The following is a 22,157-nucleotide window of genomic DNA, read 5'->3' as shown; positions in this document are numbered from 1 at the left end:
AACAGACGCACAGACAGACAGACAAAAATGGTAAAAAATATTCTTTTGGTGTATGTACCGTATTTTATATACGTATGCATGTAGTAAGAAATTTATTTTAATATTACAAACAGACTCTCCAATTTTATTTATATGTATAGATTTTTTGTGATCTCGACTCAATCTCGAAGCTGTAAAGTTTATTTTAACTTGTCATTTTAAAACAATAAAAAGAAAGATTAGACGTTATTGATACAACTACTTAATAAAATGTTTAGATGAGTCTGCGTTCCGAATGAGTGGTAGAATAAAAAATGTGACTATTCAAAAGTGAATGTTAAGTTTATTTGAATAAAGATTATCTCTATATGAACAGTATTTATACAGTTCAACGGTTGAAAAATGAAACGAGTATTTTTTATAGTGTAATTCAAAACGTTAGGTACAATTGAAATAGTTTTGAATACTGAAACTGAAACCGCTGTGTTATACGGCTTACGGAAATACACGCGGTTCAAATATCTGAACACACGGCTATGTTTGCAATGGTTTTAGAGACTAGCTCTAGAAAAAGTTTCATCAGATTTTATGCTAACAGTCCTATACTAAAGCGGTGCCTGCAGCTTAGATTTCGATAGTACCTCGAGTAGCTTATTTTAATCTCCAAGATCCTATATATTTTTTTACTAGAATTCTTAAAAATTGGTTCTTCAGTTTATAGTCGTGAAGGCGTAACGGAAACTAAAATAACTCGCAGATGGCAGTATTTTTTACTACCAACTTAACATATCGTTATATTTTATACAATTCACATTATAAGTTTATAAATTATAGCCAATGTGTGTGAGCCAATTATTCTGGTTACGTAACCATTTGCCATCAGATGGGCCGTATGCTTGTTTGCCACCATAGTAGTATAAAAAAAAAACTATATTTTGTAAGATTATTTCTATTTCTATATGAACAACATTCGAACAGGTCAACGGTTGGCAAATGGTACGAGTATTTGTTATAGTGTAATCCAAAACGTTAGGTACAATTGAAATAGTTTTGAATACTGAAACTGCAACCGCTGCGAATAGCTGGCAGATGGCAGTATTTTTTCCTACCTACTTAACATATAGTTATATTTTGTACAATTCATATTATATCTTTATAAATTATAGAATATGTGTTATTCTGATATGTAAGCTATATTACTTTTTTTTTTTTTTCGGACTACTCTAATGCTGTTGGCCGTAGCTGGCCTTTACAGCTTCACCGGACGTTATGGGGCGAGTGCAGATGGCACTCCAAACCCGCGGAAGGACTTATGGAGCGGCTGAAGGCCAACTCCTGCCCGACGGATACGACTTTAGTCTGAGGGCACCACTAGGGGTTCGAACCTCGGCTCAGGCCGTCGTAATTTCGATCCCCGTTTGAATTGGACGGGGGATCGATCGGAGGGGGGGGCTATATTACTGTAAGATTATTTCTATTTCTAAGAACTTTCGAATATATATTTAATCGAATTAGGTGTTATTTTGCGGAAGGCCATTTCACTACTTGATTCCTTCCTTCCTCTCATTGTAGCGGAATTAAACAAAATAATATAAATCAATTAAGTAACATTCGAATAGTTCAACGGTTGACAAATTATACTAGTTTTTGTTATAATGTACTATAAGACGTTAGTTACAATTGCAATAGTTTTGAATACCGAAACTGAAAAAGCTGCATTATACGGCTTACGGAAATACACGCAGTAGGTACAAATATCTGCACACGCCTATGTTTGAACATATTTCACATTAGCTGCGTCAATAAATACACGTCGTCGGTTTGAGTGAAGGGGATTCTTAATATTGTGGACTAAATAACCCTGCTAGCAATGTACCATGTCTGGTTGAACTACACGCGGTTCCCCTTGGACACCATTGTGGCAAATTGCCATTGGCCAAGCAGAGGTTACTGACCTGACTTCATGTTCATCTTATCATCCTCCACTGGTGCCCCGCCTGCGTGAACCGTTAGAGCAGGCGGGTGCACCAATCCATTATCTATACATATAAATAAAATTGGAGTGTCTGCTTGTAATATTGAAATAACCGTTTTTTACTATATGCATATAATAATAAGAATATAAATACGGTGCATACACCAAAATAACATTTTTTACAATTTTTGTCTGTCTGTTTGGTACGGTTAATCTCTGAAATGGCTGGACAAATTTTGACGGGATTTTTTTGGCAGGTAGCAGATGAAATTCAAAGTAATTTAGACTACTTTTATTTTAGAATTACAAAGTTAAATTCCACGCGGACGAAGTCACGGGTACAGCTAGTCATCCATAAGAATACACGTGGGCGTCTCATTATGTTCATTTTGTTCAATAAACGGACATAACTTTAAACCTCACTATTGAAAAATGTAGTAAGTATACAGTTCAGAACAAGGATAGTTTAGTAACTGTGATAATTAGTTTTATGAAATTAAGATGATGAATTAAGAAGATGTAAAATTGTTTTAGCATAATTCTAGTGAAAGAATTTTGAAAAAGCGATCAGGACAACCGTAGATTACCATGAACAAACAAACATAGTAATTTTACCTCTTTGTGATATTGGTAGGTGTAGATTAGTGTTTATAAAAAAGAAAATATAACTTATAGTAATAGGTATATATAAATAACGAAATTTCTGCGGTAGTGTTAACGCCAAACAGACGATTATGTACAAAATTTCTTCTCCAAAAGTTAATAATTATGTCACATAATATACTACAACGCCTATGGTCTTTATTAGAATCCGTTCTCAGAACTAAAATGTCTTAACTCCTTGCCCTGTAAATTTACATCCATATCTCACACTTCAAATAATTTCTAATGGCATGCGTTTAATTGCGTTGGCCCAAACCTCGAATCTATTCTTTGTTTATTAATCACCGTTAATTATTTTTCAATTAAACGCGCTTAATAAATAATGATTAAAGATTGGTTACCAGGGAAGAGCAACACGCGGCCCGCGGGACGCTTGGGCCCGTTAAACACATTAAAATTTGTGTTTTAACTTTACATTTTTTATTCTAATGTTTATTAGAAATAAAGTTTTATACCTTATTAATATCTAATGTTTATTAAGACATTTGAATATTTATAAAGTTGTTTACAGTATTACTTTATGTGCGGCCCGCCAAAATATTTTAATATTTAAATTGGTCCGTTGATTAAAAAGGTTGCTCACCCCTGGCTTGTACAATTAACTATAAACGCATCCCAACAGTTCACAGGTGTCTCTGATACCGACTCATCATTATTCATTCCATTGCTCCGTTTCCGTGGCGCCGCCGGAAGTAGCCCGTCGGCTGGCGAGTGGAGTACCTACCTACTTCGGCTACTGTCAGTTTTTCTTTGATTGAAATCGGATTGCAATGTTTTTTAGAGACTAGCTATAGAAAGAAATTGAACTGATTTTATGGTGACATTCTTATACCAGCATTATATATTATATTATATTATACTATCGAAATGTAAATTGCAAGCACTAGTATAGACTGGTGCTTGCAATTTACATTTCGATAGTACTTAGTAGGAACTTATTTTCTTCTCCAATTTTCTATCTATCTTTATACAGCCAATGTTTTTCTTTGATTGAAATCGCAACGTAATATTTTTTAGAGACTAGTTCTAGAAAAAAATGATCAGATTTTATGTAGACAGTCTTATACTACTATACCGGTGCCTGCAACTTAGATTTCGATAGTAATTCCAGTAGTTTATTTTCTTCTCCAAGTTCCTATTTATCTTTATACCAAAACTTATCAAAATTTGTTTCGCGGTTTATTTGTGAGGTCTAACAGACACTATTATAGCTCGAAGATAGCATATTATTTTCTACTTATTCGATATATCGTTATATTTTACAATTCACACAATATCTTTATAAATTATAGCTTATATGTTATTCTAATGTATAAAGCTATGTTATTGTAAAGTTTTATTAAAATCTGTTCAGTCGTTTTTGCGTCATTTATACGTAGTATTATTAGTTATTGTGATATAATAGTCTTCTTTATACTGATTACAATAGTACGACGAGGAAGTCTAAAAATGTAAACCAGTCAGTTTATCCTGTTAGGAACACAATATTATGAGACGGAACAAGTCATGTTTAATATAGTAGAAAAAGGTTTTGAAATTAAACAAAATTGGGGAGAAATTTAGAGACACAAATTTGGTGGGATTGTTAGTAATGCGGACTGATGAATCCATTGCTAGCAATGTACTATGTCGGGTTGCCTCCACGCGGTTCCACCTGGGAACCATTATGATAAGTTACTAGTAAATTTGCCACGATAGGCTGTCTGACCTGACCTCATGTTCGACTGATCGTCCTCCACTGATGCCCCGCCAGCGTAAACTGTTAAGTTAGTTGAGAGTTTTATACACACCGTTCATATATTTGTATTTCTTTTGCCAGGACGAGGAATCCCTGGATTCGTCGAGGACAGTGGCGAACATCACCCATCACAGCATCATGTACGCGCCCAAGTGCCTCGTCATCGTCTCCAGGCAGGACTACATCGACACCTTCAGAGTAAGTTTTTTTTAATCGAGCAGAAAGAAATTAAAATAAATTAATCGAGTAATTGTGCTAAACCGCTAGACGACCTCGGTGGTCTAGCGGTCTAGCATACCGCTTTACTTCCGATGGTCGCGGGTTCGATTCCTCGCACGGCACAAACATTTGTATTCATGAGTATGATTGTTTGTATCGGTCTGGGTGTTTTCTATGTATAATATGTATGTATTTACAAAAAAAGTATCTATGTATTTGTATCAGTTATCTAGTACCCATAACACAAGCTTTAGCTAGCTTAACTTGGGTCTAGATGGCGCAGTGTGAATTGTTAAAAAAATATATATAATAAAAAAATATCTTCATAAGACCATCCTACGCCAGAGAGGTAACTAGGAACTTTATGGTATTCTAACCCACTAAAAATTCTAAAAACTGCTATTTCGGCTTTTATTGTTCTATCTAATAAAGACCAAACAAAACTACAATGTTCTACATCCAATAAAAATCTTTTAAAATACTAGCAGAAAAACTACTGGCAAAATACAGACGAAGTTGCGCAACTTCGTCTGCATCACACTTACTTGACATTTAACATTATATTTCGCCCAATTTACATATTGTCTTTTTAAATTATAGCCTATGTGTTTTTCTGATGTATCAGCTATGCCTATTCTGATGTATAGCCTATGTGTTATTCTGATGTATCGGTAGTTTGCGTGAAAGAGTAAACATGCATCCATTCATCCATACTCACAAACTTTCCCGTTAATAGTATTAGTAATTGTTAATGTTATCATCATTTGCAGAACTGCCTAGGCATAATCTATACGGTGTGGGTAGAAAACCTGGGCGTGCCATTAGAGACGCTGGTGGGTAACCTCCTGGGTTGCGTGCTGGTGCCGCCCGCCGGCGGGCCACAAGTGCGGTTTAGCATCGGCGCTGGTGATCGGCAGGCGTTGCAGCCGCCGGCAGCGCCGCCCATGCCCGTCACCCATACGGCTGTACACATGCTGCTGAGGTTACTAGGTTAGTTTGTGATTCGTATCTATCTTTAGTAGTACCTACTCTGACGACTTTTTAGTCTATCTCTAGGTAGACTAAAAAGTCGTCAGAGTAGGTACCACAGTTTAGCTATTTGACTCGCCAAGCTTGATCTGGAAGCTGTGTATCGGTTGTAGTATGCAGATTGTTTGTCTGTGGCAACACACAGACAGATAACATATTGTCATAGCTAAGCTGGTAAACTGATATTAATTTTGCGTGAAAGTAGCTTGTATGCCAGAGTCTGTTTTTAATCTTAATAAATAATAAACCACTGTCGTATAAAACTCTTTCTCGGTAAAAAAGCATATTATAAAAGTTAAATGTTTGTAAATGATAAGGTTTTTGTAGACTTTTTCAATGCAATTAATTTATAAATTATTTTTTTTAAATCAGTCTTCTATGTTTTTTATGTGTACATATTTAGATAATTATTTTATATTCGTCCTCAGCACACACAATATAAAATAAATACAAAACATAATTATAACTGTAAGAATAAAGACTAAACTAACTGTACGCTAGAAGTGTCACAACGCATGTACTGTATTGTGTGCTACAGTAATGCAAAAACGCCTGTGATTTTTGGCCAGCAAACAAACTCTGATTTTCAGCTGCAGCTGTCTATTTATTTAATGAACTGCTTCTGTGTAGGTATCCACAACTCGGTGACTCTTTGGTGCGCGGTGATGAGTGAGCATAAGGTGCTGCTGGTGTCGTTGGCAGCGGCCCGGCTGGCGGCCGCTTGCAGAGCACTGGCAGCACTCATGTTCCCCTTCAGATATGCTCACGTGTACATACCGCTGCTGCCTGCCGGCCTCGCTGAGGTGCTAGCAACGCCGACCCCGTTCCTTATCGGAGTACACTCGAGTTTGAAGGAGGAGGTATCAGACTTGGTGAGTATTGACAAGTCCTATATGTTCATTTTGTTTGCAGATACCTTCTGTATTTTTTTTGTGATTATAATGGAATTGTGCAACGTGTGCTTCTCTGGCGGGGTGAAGCATGATAGGTTGAAACTTGAGGTCAAGTCACTTGGCCTATCATGACAAATTAACCAGGAATTTATCGCGATGGCTTCCAAGGGGAACCGCGTGGAGGTCAACCTTGTTATGTACATTGTTGATGGAGCAATTAGTTCAATTTACTAACTAAACAATACATTTCCCCCTAAGTTCTATACTAGGACGGATTATATTACTTTGGTTTAGCTAATATTGTTTTTGTTTTGCAAATATGACCTTACAAAAAATAATAAAAATATTTAATATAACGAATAAAATGAAATCTTTATAGGTAAATATGAGAATTCATGTTCGAAAATTCATATTCTGGTTCCTAGGCCCAGCCTATTGTACAATCGATGTCAGTCTGAATAAATTTGGTAATAAATAAATAAATAATAATTATTAATCTAAACTTAATTATTATTTTTGTTTATTTTCAGTTGGACGTAATAGTAGCGGATTTGGACGTCGGCTCGCTACACATTCCCGGTAGTGTGAACATCCCCCGACCAGAAGGGAAGCTCCTATCCTCGCTACAGGATGCCCTCGCATTAGTACTCCAGCCGGAGCTACGGTCAGCTGATTCGGCATTCGCACCCCCGCCGCCCGCTGCTTCCCCACCGCTTATGCTGGATAAGGAAATCAGAGCTGTGTTCATGAGGACGTTAGCCAGATTGCTACAGGGTTACAGGTTAGTTGTTATTTGGCTTAGTTGTCACGTTAGGTTCTTTTTAGATTAACGTGTAGACAACTTATCAATCTAAAAGGAAGAACTATATCATTACATAGTATAAAACAAACGCTGTCGCTGTATATCCCTATGTATGCTTAAATCTTTAAAACTACGCAACGGATTTTGAAGCGGTTTTTTTAATAGATGGAGTGATTCTAGAGGATGGTTTTTATATATAATATATGTACAATCGTGCGAAGCCTGGGCGAGTAGCTAGTATAAATATAAAAGCAGAAAATTAAACACTTTAATCTATCTATAACTATATTGTTATAGTTAAAGATAATAACTTTCTTCATGAATTTATAGCTCCCGAAACAAACACAAATAAACTTAGCTGTTAGTAAGAGTTTTATTGTTATTTTTTAATGTCGTGTCCTAATGTATACTTTATATTATGTAAATACATAAAAAGGAATCTCACTAAATGCATACGAAATAATATACATTATTGGACTCGGACACTATAGCCCCATCTGTGGACTGCTCCACAGATGGGCCCAAACCCCATCTGTGAGAAAACCTATCATTGGTCTCACAGAAGGGGCGTTAATTTCATTTTTATAGCTAACAGTTGAAATGGTAATCATCCATAAAAAATGGCTTCTCATAATAACGTGTTCTTAACAGGACAGCTAGTCTTAATAATATTATTACAAACGCGAAAGTTTCTAAATATCGTAATATATCTTGTCTTATATATAAAATTCTCGTGTCACAGTTTTCGTTCCCATACTCCTCCGAAACGGCTTGACCGATTCTCATGAAATTTTGTGAGCGTATTGAGTAGGTCTGAGAATCGGCCAACATCTATTTTTCATCCCCCTAAATGTTAGGGGTAGTCCACCCCTAATTTTTTTTTTATTTTAAGGCAAAACTACGTTTGCCGGGACAGCTAGTAATATATATAACAAACATGTTACTCTTTCACGCAGAATACTGAACGGATTTTATTGAAACTATATTTTATACTAGCCTTTACCCGCGGCTTCGTTCGCTTAACTTCATTACTTGCTGATGGCGCTGAAGTAGTAAAATAATGATATTTTATTTTTTGTTTTTTATATTTTTTTTATAATAGAAAGTATCCTATGTTCTTTTACTTCCAAGAACTTGTGTACAAAATTTCATGATGATGGGTTCAGTAGTTTTTGCGTGAAAGCGTTTACGTATGTTTTTTAAAACATGCGTGAACGCCGTTGCGCGGTTGCGTAAACGCGGTTGGTGGCGGTTATTAAGAACGTGTTATTTGCAGGCACTGCTTGACGATAATCCGGATCCACCCGAGTCCGGTGCTGACGTTCCACAAGATGGGGTTCCTTGGTGGGCGCGGACTGTCGCAGTGCCCGTTCGCAGTACGACTTCTGGACTCCATGTTCTTCAACGGGCTGGTGGCAGAGCGCGGCCCGCCCTGGAGGCCCACCGATATCTGGGACGAGCTCGTGCAGTATGTATTCAGTACTAGACGATAACCTTTTTTGACTGCTTTCTTGAGTTGAGATAAAAAAATAGCCTATGTGAAATCAAATCAAAATATCCTTATTCATGTAGGTCTATTATAGACTTTTATCATATATGAAACTACCATCGATTCCGTGTGCTTTCGAGCTCAGAAGAATTGATAAGAAACTAAACTCTTATTCTGTTGATTTGAATACTTCATAACACAAGCTTTGCTTAACTAGATGGCGCTGTATGAATTTCCCTGACATATTATTATATCATTTATTTATTCTTTTCCAGAAACTTACCAGAACAACTTCGATTGGAGTCATTAAATCCTGAGTTAGAATTAGTGCATATACAGGATTTAGCAATGCAGCTACAACTCAACGAGAACCCTAATCCACAGGTATGGACTAATTTATGTAATGTATGATATTTAAATTTTTTTACAATTTTTTATTTATTTATTTATTCGTTATTGCGTTAGATAAATATATGTAATGTAATAGCGAATAAATAACCACATTACTGACAATATACCATATGTTGACCGCTACGCGGTTAGGCCTCTATCATGACAAATTCCTAGTGAATTTATCACGATGGACTAACTGACCGATCTCATGTTCATCATATCATCCTTCACTGGTGCTCCGCCAGCGTGTCCCGTTAGCGCAGGTACCATTTCTTTATCATTAAAACAATGTGATAAAATGTCATGATGAATCATGTAATGATTGATTGATGAGAGATGACCCATCTGACCTGACTCGTCTTATTAGCGCGGGCGGGTGCATCCAGGGGTGGAACGTGAATTTGTGCCCTTGGGCTACATTTACTTAGGGGCCTACCTATATTATATTACTCAATCAAAAACATACACCGATCAAAAACAAGCGACCAGTAATTCCCCGTTTCTATCTATAAACGCGCACTTGCATGGGTCGATAATCTCAGGGTCGCCAGCCTTATTTATTTATTTATTAGTATACAAAACAGATTACAGTCAATATAACACTACTCCATTCTACTCAATTCTACTCTGTTCTATTCCTTCTACTCCATTCTATTGTATTCCACCCCATTCTACTCCACTCCACTCCATTCTACTACATTCTACTCCATTTCACTCCATTATACTCCATTCTACTCAATTCTACTCCATTCTACCTCGTTCTACTCCATTCCACCCCATTCTACTCCATTCCACTCAACTCTACTCCATTCTATTGTATTCCACCCCATTCTACTCCATTCTACTCCATTCTACTCCATTCTACTCAATCCTACTCCATTCCGCTTCATTCTACTCCATTCTACTCCATTCTATTGTATTCCACCCCATTCTACTCCATTCCACTCAATTCTACTCCATTCCACTCCATTCTACTCCGTTCTATTCCTTCTACTCCATTCTATTGTATTCCACCCCATTCTACTCAATTCTACTCCGTTCTATTCCTTCTACTCCATTCTGTTGTATTCCACCCCATTCTACTCCATTCTACTTCATTCTACTCCATTCCGCTTCATTCTACTCCATTCTATTCCATTCTACTACATTCTACTTCATTCTACTCCATTCTACTCAACTCTACTCCATTCTACTTCATTCTACTCAATTCTACTCCATGCTAACTCCATTCCACTCCATTCTACTCCATTCTACTCAATCCTACTCCATTCCGCTTCATTCTACTCCATTCTACTCCATTCCACCCCATTCTACTCCATTCCACTCCATTCTACTCCATTCCGCTTCATTCTACTCCATTCTATTGTATTCCACCCCATTCTACTCCATTCCACTCAATTCTACTCCATTCCACTCCATTCTACTCCATTCTACTCCATTCTACTCCATTCTACTCAATCCTACTCCATTCCGCTTCATTCTACTCCATTCTATTGTATTCCACCCCATTCTACTCCATTCCACTCAATTCTACTCCATTCCACTCAATTCTACTCCATTCCACTCCATTCCACTCCATTCTACTCCATTCCACTCCATTCCACTCCATTCTACTCCATTCTACTCCGTTCTATTCCTTCTACTCCATTCTATTGTATTCCACCCCATTCTACTCAATTCTACTCCGTTCTATTCCTTCTACTCCATTCCACTCCATTCTACTCCATTCTACTCCATTCTACTCCATTCCGCTTCATTCTACTCCATTCTACTTCATTCTACTCCTTTCTACTCAACTCTACTCCATTCTACTCCATTCTACTGAATTCTACTCCATTCTACTCCATTCTACTCCATTCCACTCCATTCTACTCCATTCCACTCCATTCTACTCCATTCCACTCAATTCTACTCCATTCCACTCCATTCTACTCCATTCCACTCCATTCTACTCCATTCCACTCAATTCTACTCCATTCTACTCCATTCCACCCCATTCTACTCAATTCTACTCCGTTCTATTCCTTCTACTCCATTCCACTCCATTCTACTCCATTCTACTTCATTCTACTCCATTCCGCTTCATTCTACTCCATTCTACTCCATTCCGCTTCATCCTACTCCATTCTACTCCATACTATTGTATTCCACCCCATTCTACTCCATTCTACTCAACTCTACTCCATTCTACTCAATTCTACTCCATTCTACTCCATTCCACTCCATTCTACTCCATTCCACTCCATTCTACTCCATTCTACTCAATCCTACTCCATTCCGCTTCATTCTACTCCATTCTATTGTATTCCACCCCATTCTACTCCATTCCACTCAATTCTACTCCATTCCACTCCATTCTACTCCATTCCACTCCATTCTACTCCATTCTACTCCATTCTACTCCATTCTATTCTGTTCCACTCCATTCCACTCCATTCTACTCCATTCTACTTCATTCTACTCCATTATGCTTCACCTATTGTGATAGGTTTATTAACATTCTACATATTTTTTTATGTTCTAAATATCGTTTCAGTAGGGACTGGGCTGCAGCCCAAAGAGCCCATAGGTAGATCTGCCCCTGGGTGCATCATTGCATTATTATCGTTAAAATATGTGTGGTGTGATGCAGGCCCCGCCGCAGCGCGTGCTGCGCCCCCCGGCGGGCGCGTCGGGCCGCATCCACCAGCCGCCGCTGCCGGCGCTGGACGCCGCGCGCGTCGCCGCCGTGCTGCGGGACCTCGCCGCCAGGGGCGCCGCCAGCGCGCCCGCCGCCAAGTCAGCTGCTATTATACTACTTGATTAACTAATTATTACTTCTATTTTATTAACTAGTTAGGCTTAAGCTGGAGTGAGGTAAAATAAATTCAGCTACAGCGAAACCGTAAAAACCGAAGGACCGATCGGTATATAAAACCAAAACGTTAAAATATAAAATAGAATAAAATACAAAAATATATAAAAAAGCGAACAATAACGTTACCTCGGCGACTATCATCGTGTGGAATAATTGATTAAAAATAAAATGTAATATGTATAAATAAATAAGTATATACAATATTTGAATGTAAACATATTGTGTGTAGATTGACTGGTCCTCGCGTACCGCAGCCGCGTATCGTTCCGCCTGCAGCGCCACCGACCGGCGCGCCCGATCACTGCCAGCTGCTCGTCACCAACTCTGCTCGACGGCTCGAGGTCAGCTATCGCTATATTCATTGTAAAATACACTCGTCGTTTCCACTTCTACTTACTTTCATGTCACACTTTGCTTCGACTCCACCTAGTATTTTTTTTATCAACTTTATCAATATCAAGAACGAATGAGAAGACGTAAACCATGTGTGTGTATGTGTACGAGCAGGTGCTGCGCGCGTGCGTGGCGGCGACGTTCGAGTGCCGGTACGCGGACGCGCGCAAGTCGTTCCCGGCCGTGCTGCGCGCCCTGCGGGCCCCGGCCGCGCGCGCCGCGCTCGTGCGGGACCTGGCCGCGCGCCTGCCCAGCAACAAGCACCTGCTGCACCACCACCAGTTCGAGCTGCTCGTCAGGTCGGTCCGCTCTCATTACAAGTCGTTCCCGGCCGTGCTGCGCGCCCTGCGGGCCCCGGCCGCGCGCGCCGCGCTCGTGCGGGACCTGGCCGCGCGCCTGCCCAGCAACAAGCACCTGCTGCACCACCACCTGCTGCTCGTCAGGTCCACCAGTTCGAGCTGCTCGTCGCCCTGCGGGCCCCGGCGCGCGCGCCCGCTCGTCATTACAAGTCGTTCCCGGCCGTGCTGCGCGCCCAGCGGGCCCCGGCCGCGCGCGCCGCGCTCGTGCGGGACCTGGCCGCGCGCCTGCCCAGCAACAAGCACCTGCTGCACCACCACCAGTTCGAGCTGCTCGTCAGGTCGGTCCGCTCTCATTACAAGTCGTTCCCGGCCGTGCTGCGCGCCCTGCGGGCCCCGCCGCGCGCGCCGCGCTCGTGCGGGACCTGGCCGCGCGCCTGCCCAGCAACAAGCACCTGCTGCACCACCACCAGTTCGAGCTGCTCGTCAGGTCGGTCCGCTCTCATTACAAGTCGTTCCCGGCCGTGCTGCGCGCCCTGCGGGCCCCGGCCGCGCGCGCCGCGCTCGTGCGGGACCTGGCCGCGCGCCTGCCCAGCAACAAGCACCTGCTGCACCACCACCAGTTCGAGCTGCTCGTCAGGTCGGTCCGCTCTCATTATCAATTTTACTACTACTATTAGTTGACTACCGTAATACTGGCATACTGTTAACTACTAGCCTTGACCAAGATGGGTAATGGGATTCTTAATAAGGACTAGTGATGCTATCAACTACAATTCCTACCCTACCGGGAAACTATCAAGCTGATTGATCTAACTTAATCTTCATCACTATCAGACTCCTCTGACGCCCCGCCAGCGTATACTCTTAGTGCATAGCGCAACGTTCCATATTAATTTATTATAAACATGGCCTTTATCAAAGATCAAATAATGAATGTCTATATATAAATAATAGTGTTTGTTGTGATATAGATCATATTATACTTGCGTGTTACACGTAATTCGCCATTTCATTGTGTATTTCAATATGAACTAGATGTAACATGTCCAAACAACAATTATATACATTACACCGGAAGTAAAGACGTAAATACTCGTTTAATTTTATTATATTCATTTATATATCGTCACGTTATGTCACTTACGACGTAGTCAGAAAATCCAATGCCTTTTTTTCTACATTTTATTTTTTACTTTTACTTTTAAAATTACAAGATAGTTATAGTTATATTTTTAATAAAAATATTTCCAATAAAAAACTGTCTATCTACTTTTAAACTTGTTATTATATATTTTTAACTAAATTTATTTTGATAAAACGGCCCTTAATGAAATTTGACGTAACGGTAAATTCGCAAGTACGGATGTAGGTTATCTTTTAGCTAACAAATCAGATGAAGACGCAGATGCTACTTAGCACAATTTTCTAATGTATGTATGGTAAAACGAAACATTCGCTAGATTAATCGAATTATTCAGTACAATTGGGTAGCTAGTAGAGAAACAACCTAGACGGTGTAAAGAATGTAAATTTTTTAAACAATCGTTATTATATAACTTATCCTTTTTTTCTGGCGCACGTGACACGCCTGCTATTTCAGGCGTCCATAGGATACAGTAACCGTTTACCATCAGATGGGGCGTATGGTTGTTTGCCACAATCGTAGGATATGTAGAAAAAATATTAATTTTAGAATTGTAAAGCTATTGGACCGCACTATGCAGTTTATGGACGTTAGCGTACATAGCAATAGTTGTTTATGCGCATGACATTGATTAATGTTAGACATAGACATCTATATATATAAATATATACATTGTATATAAACTGAATTAAAAAAAAATCAATTGATTTTCTTGCCAGTTCTTCTCAACTGTATGAACAATGGCAGGGAAAAAAAATTAAAATTATAATGTCTTTTACATTATAATTTTAATTTTTTTATTTGACGTTCATAAGCGGCTAAAGTGTCTTACATGAATAAATGATATTTGAATTTGAATTTGATCTTATTGTTTACATTTTTCGTAAGTTATATTTGAGTATAGTAGCATAACCCCTCTCTGCCAAGGAATAAAAATCATAACCAGTTGCTCGATTAAACATATTTATTTTTTACATAGTTAGTTTTTAATTATTAATCGCCTTCACATTCGTTGTCATCTTCCTCATCGTCCTCTATGAATTCAACTATTAAAACAGTACAAAACACTGGATCCGTTCCGTTAAGTACGTAGCCGGTAACTCGAAACTTTCCCACCACAGCCTCCCGCGGCAGCTCGCAGGAATTGAACTCGTAGCCTATTACGGTGTAGTCGCCCTGCAATAAGTAGAGAACATAATTCGCACGGGTGTACATGTATTGTATATATAAACCTTCCTCTATAATCACTCTATTAGAAAAAACAGCTTCAAAATCCGTTGCGTAGTTTTAAAGATTTAAGTATACATAGGGACGGACAGACAGCGACAGCGACTTTGTTTTATATTATGTAATGATTAACATTATTTATTATATTGTTAACCCGAACACTTTTATGGTAAATAATGGTTTTTGGGTCTAAGAGAAAGCAGTGACATTATATATATACTAACTGTGCCCGCGGTTGCACCCATGTTATATTTCAATTTAAAATATAGCCTATGTGTTTTTCTGATGCATAAGCTATATTACTGTAAAGTTTCATATAAATGCGTATCCGGTTTTTGCGTGAACGAGTAACAAACATCCATACTCACAAACTTTCGCGTTTATATTGTTATTAAGATTTGTCCTCCAAAATGGAAACTCTGCTGGTTCCTCAACTGAAGCACGTGGTTCTATGACCCCTCAAAGAACCACGGGTTACAGATGATAACGTTATGTTCGAAGTGCGGGTCATGTATACAAGCGGTAGTTACTATTTACTATCAAGTGAGATGTCTTGTAACATTTAAAAGCTGTTTCGCGGATGAAATCTATACATATATGGTAAATAAAATTGGAGTGTCTGTTTGTAATATTAAAATAACCGTTTTTTACTACGTGAATATGAATATAAATACACCACATACACCAAAATAACATTTTTTTAAATTTTTGTCTGTCTGTTTGTTCCGGCTAATCCCTGAAATGGCTGAACCGAATTTGACGGGAAATTTTTTCCCAGGTAGCTGATGTAATAAGGAGTAACTTAGGCTACTTTTATTTTAGAAAAATAAAGTTAAATTCCACGCGGACGAAGTCGCGGGCACAGATAGTATAGAATAATAGAGAACAGAAATATCTATGGTGATTTTTATGAAGTTGCTCTTTGATCTGAATATCAGATGCCTCCATAGAAGCCAGTAGTGAAAAAGATAATGTATATTACCTCTGGTACGGGGAATTCCGGGGGGTCAAGTCCGGCCAAAGCGAGCAGTTTCATCGCGTTGCCCTCCGCATACTTGTTTATAAAACACACGAAACAATCCTCGTCGAACTCCTGGAATTGCTTGCAACCGCCGTCAACGAATTGACACATGTCTGCGTGCATCTATAGTAAAGTAAAGTAGAATATGTTAGATCAGAGGTGTCAAAGTCAATTTTGCAGAGGGTCATATATTAAATTTAGAATATGCAGGCGGGCCGGATTCAAATAAAAAAATACTGAAGTATTATAACATTTTACTTATCTAAATATATATAACCCAAAGGATACGGATAGGTTTCAGATATAGGAATGATTATTATACCAGATACGGATATAAAATTATTTCGGATTATCCGTTAGTTTCCGATAATTTCGGTTACGGATACTAATTTTTAAGGAATTTCAAAAGTAAAATACAAATAGCTAATAAAATGGTAACATAACGTGTCTCAATTAGGCTCCGCCCCTATCCGATATTGTCCTAACTTTTATTTCGGATTCGGTTACGGTTACGGCTATTCTTTTATATCGGATATCCGATAGTTTCGGTTTACGGATCTCCTTAACAACCCTAATAGAAACCAATTAACTTGTTTATATAAACTAATCTCTTTGTTAATATAAAATGAATCTCCTACAATTCAATTTTAATCATTACTATATTTTGTCACTGCGTAATTATAAAAATATAATCGTTGTAAGCTATTTAAATATTGTTAAAGTTATTATTAGATAGCTACTATAGTAGTATAAAAAGACGGTCATGATCTTGACGCGAGACATTAGACTTACACTGTAAGTTTCATCTAGTGTAAGACCCAGCTGGAATATGCCGTCGAACCCGTCCTTCATGCGTGATATCTTCCGTTTGCTCACTTCGTACTGTAGGTAGTACTGTTCAGGGTCCGGACACTTCTCTATAGCCAATACGGTCCATATGCCTTTAGCCTTTGAACGACAGAGAAAAAATAAATATTATTTGATTATGTAACATTTTCTATAAGGACTTTAATTAAAACAGTTATTACTTTATAATTAGTATGGTAGCATCACAATCAAGAACTTTAAATATAATAGGAATGATTAATTTGTAGCAGACTAAGATCCTGCGCATTATACATAAGCTCCCAACATATGTCCATTTAGATAATAAAAGAATATACCCATAACTTCGGTTAAAAATCTGTACAGTCAAAAGCATGTACAATTGATTCAATGCTTAATCTAAACCGTTGGTATTACAATACTATATAATAACAATATTTATTTATTTGCTTATAAACACAGTACACAAAATGACAATTAAGGGATGTATTGCAATAGCAATGGCATTCAAATTATAATATTGCTTAAAATTGTAAACAAATAATCTACAAAAAGAGGAAACTTCCTCCAGATCTATGTATGATTGTTAAAAGTTATAGTGTACATACATGCATTTACTAAAAAAACTACACTAAATATTTTTCTAAAATAGCAGATAACAGCTTCGCGCGGACGAAGCTGTTACCTAATAGAAAACTCGAAAATATTTTTATGGCAGTTTATTTCGATATACAAATATTCTATTTTAGGTTTTTATAAAAAATAATATTATATTTATGGTACACTTTAAAAACAAATAATAAAAAGTCTTACAATCATTTTATCCGAGGACATTCCATATACAAAATTAGTACTAAACAAACAGAAGAAAAAAATGGCAATCATTTCGTATTATTCACAGCAACGGGTAATTGTTAAATGATAATAATATAGGTGCGATCGCAGTTAAATAACTAATGTGTCATGTCAGACGGTAGTTTGCACGGTATCTGTACATGTATCACGATATCAGAGCATTATGTGCATGAACAGATGGTTCTGGTATGTAGTATGATAGTAATTGGACCCAACTATTGTATTTTATTTTATAATTTTAATATTATTCGATTACCTTACCATCTATCTCTTTTTTATGTTTAGTTCATATTTAAATAATATAATATAAAAAGAGTCAGTTACAACTGGTTAATAATTATAGGGGAAAATATAGCGTGAAATATATATACTCAAAGTTTTAATTACCCCATCCGGGATAATATACAGTTATACCGCATCTGGTAGTCAGAGTTATCTTTCTCAAGTTTTACTTTCATTTAAATAAATCTTGACATTTCTCCATCTTGCCACAAACTAAGATTTTTCTCGAACCTGATCGACGCGGATTTTTTTTCTTGGGGAAAATCATCATGGAGATCGCTCCGGGGGAGGTTAACGGGTACTGCCGAACTCTTACAGGCTAAAAATCCCAAGGTGTTCTTTCTTTTCACCTTTTGTAAGGGTTAAGGGAATGCGCGAGCAATCTACAGTCCCAAGGGCGCTGGTCCGCCTATGCAGACTCCTCATTTTTTACATTGCCTCAAATGGGAGGCACCTGGGATCTCCCAAGAAGCCCCTGTGGGTAGACGAGACGGCGACCATCCTGCCCTGGCAGACGGAGGGGTCTAGACTAGCACCCCACCTTCTCTGTCTTACTCGCCTACGCCGAATCGCATCAGCAGAGGGGGAGATTTAGGGATCTTTTTCGCTTGCTCCTTTTTTCATTACGTCCTCGAAGAACAAGAGCACAGCAGACTAGGACCCTAGTTGCTCATCATCTCATTTAAAACTTTGGGCAACGAGAGGTCGTTACCTATCACCATGATTAGATCCTCGGCAAATGCCGTGCAGACCACCAGCGTTTCCTGGAGGTCTGCACGGCACAGCTACAATGATTGTATTCATGACAGGTGGCCGTAGGTTCTCGGCGAGCAATCTTACACGAGGCGGATTCGAACCCACAACTATCTATATATCGATGTTATCGTGACCTTAACATCGATATTTTGCAACTAAACTTCTATAAATACGATAATCCCTAATCTTACTTTCTGTACAGTCCAATTTATTATAAATATATTATTTATGTGCAGGTTGATGAATTGCGCCTTGCAGTCTACTACGCCCCTTGATGAGCATTCAATAGCAGCGGCTATGTTGCCATTAGCCACCGCATATTGCAGGAAACTTTGCACCGGAGTCATACAATATGCATATATGTGCATACAGGTGAGTGAATTTGAAAGATGTACAAATATTAAATAATTTCCAAAAGAGTAAGTTTTTATTTGTAGATCAGATTGTTTCAAAGAATTTATCTAAAAAGTTTTTATTTTTCTAAATAGAAATAATTTATTTACATAAACTTAATGTAAGTACTTTTGAATAGACATGGTCTTTACACTTGTAATATTTTTGCCACTCGACACCCTTCCATTCATTTAAGTCTCCACATAACTTACTTTCAAGTTCATAGTAAAATCACTCCACGTTATGCCGTCCGCGTTATGTACGTGAGTAGGACACTATGGTCCTTTCCTACTTCCACCGAAGCTATTAATATGACTAGATGAGCATTTCGCCTTTGGTTGCCATCTGCCCGATGTTATGTCCCGTTCGTTGTGGGGACAATGGTCTGAAATGAAGTTAGAAGCCCTAGCGGCCGTAGCACAGTCAACAGTTTTAAATAAACACACGGCAGTCTGCACGCACTTTTAGTCAGTGGAAGTTCGGGGCTCGTAACCCATTGAAAATTGAGAGTTAACAAATAGAAATAGACGCTTCCCTTCTATATTTTATGGATATTGCAGGAGCATGCGGTGTGGACAAGCCAGCAATTCTGGGAGGCAGCATTTTATCAAGATGTACAGAGAGATATCAAGGCGTTGTACCTGCCGAGTCCTACACATCATCAGAGGGTGCCTAGTCCCAGGTCAGTAGTAGAGACAATACATTCGATAACAATTGCAATAAATAGAAAATTATAATAATAATAATAATATCTCGGGACAATTCACACAGCGCCATCTAGTCCCAAGCTAAGCAGAGCTTGTGTTATGGATACTAGAGAAATGATATGAATACAGAGATACATTTCTTTTGTTCATACATACATAATAATATACATAGAAAACTAATACACTAAACTAATACAAGTCATTAATATAAATGTTTTAACCGTGCTTGGAATCTAACCCGTGACCACCGGAAGTAAAGCAGTGTGCTTACTGGACATTTATCGTTATATTTCGCCTTTTTAATTTACATCATATCATTTTAAAATATATGTGTGTGTGCCTATGTGTTATTAGAATAGAATAGAATAGAAAATCATTTATTCAAATAAACTTACATTGAAGCACTTTTGAATAGTCATTACATTTTTTAATCTACCGCTCGTTCGGAAAGCTTTCTCATCACAAGAAGAACGACCAAAAAACTTGCGTGTTGCTCTTTTAAATAATTTTATTATTACTTTACATTTTTAAGTTTAAGTGTGTGAATACAAACCACCAATTAGCACTAATTCAATTAAATACTCAAATAGAAAAAATATTGAATATATAACCAACTGATTAAACAATTAATAAGAGGAAATCAGTCATAGTGATTAGAGCAGATGTATTATGCATGATGATTATTCTGATGCATAACCTATATTACTGCAAAGTTTCATTAAAATTTGTTCAGAAGTTTTTGCGTGAAGGAGTAACAAACATCCATCCATACTTCTAACTTTCTCGTTTTTAATATTAGTAAGATAAACATTGAATTAGGACATCTTAAAACGTAGATTACCAAGTTTATGTCGTATTCATGGTTTTATAAATTGTTTATTAGAGACGATGAAGAATACATATCATTACTGAAGGCGCAAGAGCCCAGCGCGTTGGAAATTGCCGCCGAGCAAATGAGATTATGGCCCAGTCTAGTTCCAGGTACGTAAAAGTCAAGTCGATCAAAGTTAACGAAACGTTTTTACAAAAACTTTTACAACAGAGAAAGTATTTCAAATATGTATAGTATTTACAGAGTTTCTATTCCTCGTGACAAAATACGCTCAGTCTGTAATAGTAGTATGTACTAATAAATAGATTATTATTTTTCATGTGGAATAGCGAATGAATTCTACAAACTAGTTTGCTTTTAAAATATAAATATATAGGCATACAATATATACAACTACTTTACGTGTACGTTCTATACGGGTATACTGATACAGAAATATTTAATTACAAAATTTCGTTTAATTGTTTACAGAGAAGCAACGGGAGTTAATAGCCAGCGAAGAGTCTACTTTATACAGCCAAGCGATACATTACGCTAACAGGATGGTGTATCTGCTACTTCCGCTAGAGGGTGCGGGTAGAAGAGCGGAAGCGAGAGGAGACGATGCCGACAGAGCAAGCAACAGTATCACTAATAGGTAAAATAAAAAATTTCAAAGTAAATATCACAGAAGAATTGTTTTGCTGCGTAAAATATTAGTTTTAATTTTATTATTTGTGTTAAAAATTTAAGTAGGCTAATAACATTAAGATTGATAAAAAAAACTACTGTATTTAAATAAGAATAGAAAAAAGTTATCCCTAAAAAAACAAAGAAATGTAATAATTCTTCAAAATATAATTGTAATATTGATTAAGATTTCACTTTCACTTGCTGTTCACAGTGTTGCCGAATCAGATAGTGCAGATGCAGAATCAGGTTTTGAAGAAGCGGATCCCGGTGAAGCTGGCAATAATGTTATTAAAATGGTTTCTAGATTTGTTGATAAGGTAATTATTGAACAAATTAACTATGATTTCATTAATTAAAAGAAGTTAGTATAATTTTAACAATTTTATTAATTATTCTACATAATTATAAACTTTCTTGTCATCGTTAGGTGTGTACCGAAGGTGGTGTAACAGCGGAACATGTGCGCTGTTTGCATCAGATGATCCCCGGTGTTGTACATATGCACTTAGAAACATTGGATGCTGTCGCGAGAGAGAGCCGTCGGCTGCCTCCTGTTCAGAAGGTACGTAATATTCATTAACAGAGTTGTGTACTAATAATAAATGTCCTCTTATTTTTAATACTCGTGGCCGTAGATTTCATCTTTGTGGAACGCCTAATTTTTTTTTTGAAATGAATAATTTTATTATAATGAAGCGAATGCCATCTTTATAC

At 37.7% G+C, this 22,157-nt stretch overlaps 1 protein-coding gene across 1 annotated transcript in view; it reads left to right on the top strand.

Annotated features, from left to right (window-relative positions):
* Positions 1-22,157, top strand: part of LOC131854029 (myotubularin-related protein 5) — a 95,290-nt gene that overhangs the window by 56,154 nt on the left and 16,979 nt on the right. Inside the window, exons 4-18 of the mRNA XM_059205156.1 lie at positions 4,437-4,553; positions 5,345-5,564; positions 6,234-6,475; positions 7,027-7,277; positions 8,575-8,766; positions 9,063-9,171; positions 11,813-11,958; positions 12,267-12,378; positions 12,545-12,729; positions 19,076-19,211; positions 19,793-19,914; positions 20,823-20,920; positions 21,243-21,408; positions 21,655-21,760; positions 21,871-22,005. Of these exons, the coding sequence (XP_059061139.1) occupies positions 4,437-4,553; positions 5,345-5,564; positions 6,234-6,475; positions 7,027-7,277; positions 8,575-8,766; positions 9,063-9,171; positions 11,813-11,958; positions 12,267-12,378; positions 12,545-12,729; positions 19,076-19,211; positions 19,793-19,914; positions 20,823-20,920; positions 21,243-21,408; positions 21,655-21,760; positions 21,871-22,005 (2,337 nt within the window). The remainder of the gene's footprint in view (positions 1-4,436; positions 4,554-5,344; positions 5,565-6,233; positions 6,476-7,026; positions 7,278-8,574; positions 8,767-9,062; positions 9,172-11,812; positions 11,959-12,266; positions 12,379-12,544; positions 12,730-19,075; positions 19,212-19,792; positions 19,915-20,822; positions 20,921-21,242; positions 21,409-21,654; positions 21,761-21,870; positions 22,006-22,157) is intronic.

The sequence above is a fragment of the Achroia grisella genome, unplaced genomic scaffold, assembly GCF_030625045.1.
Source record: "Achroia grisella isolate CSIRO2021 unplaced genomic scaffold, CSIRO_AGI_Agris_v1 utg918, whole genome shotgun sequence".
NCBI lineage: Eukaryota > Metazoa > Arthropoda > Insecta > Lepidoptera > Pyralidae > Achroia > Achroia grisella.
This window is presented reverse-complemented; position numbering and strand designations above follow the sequence as displayed.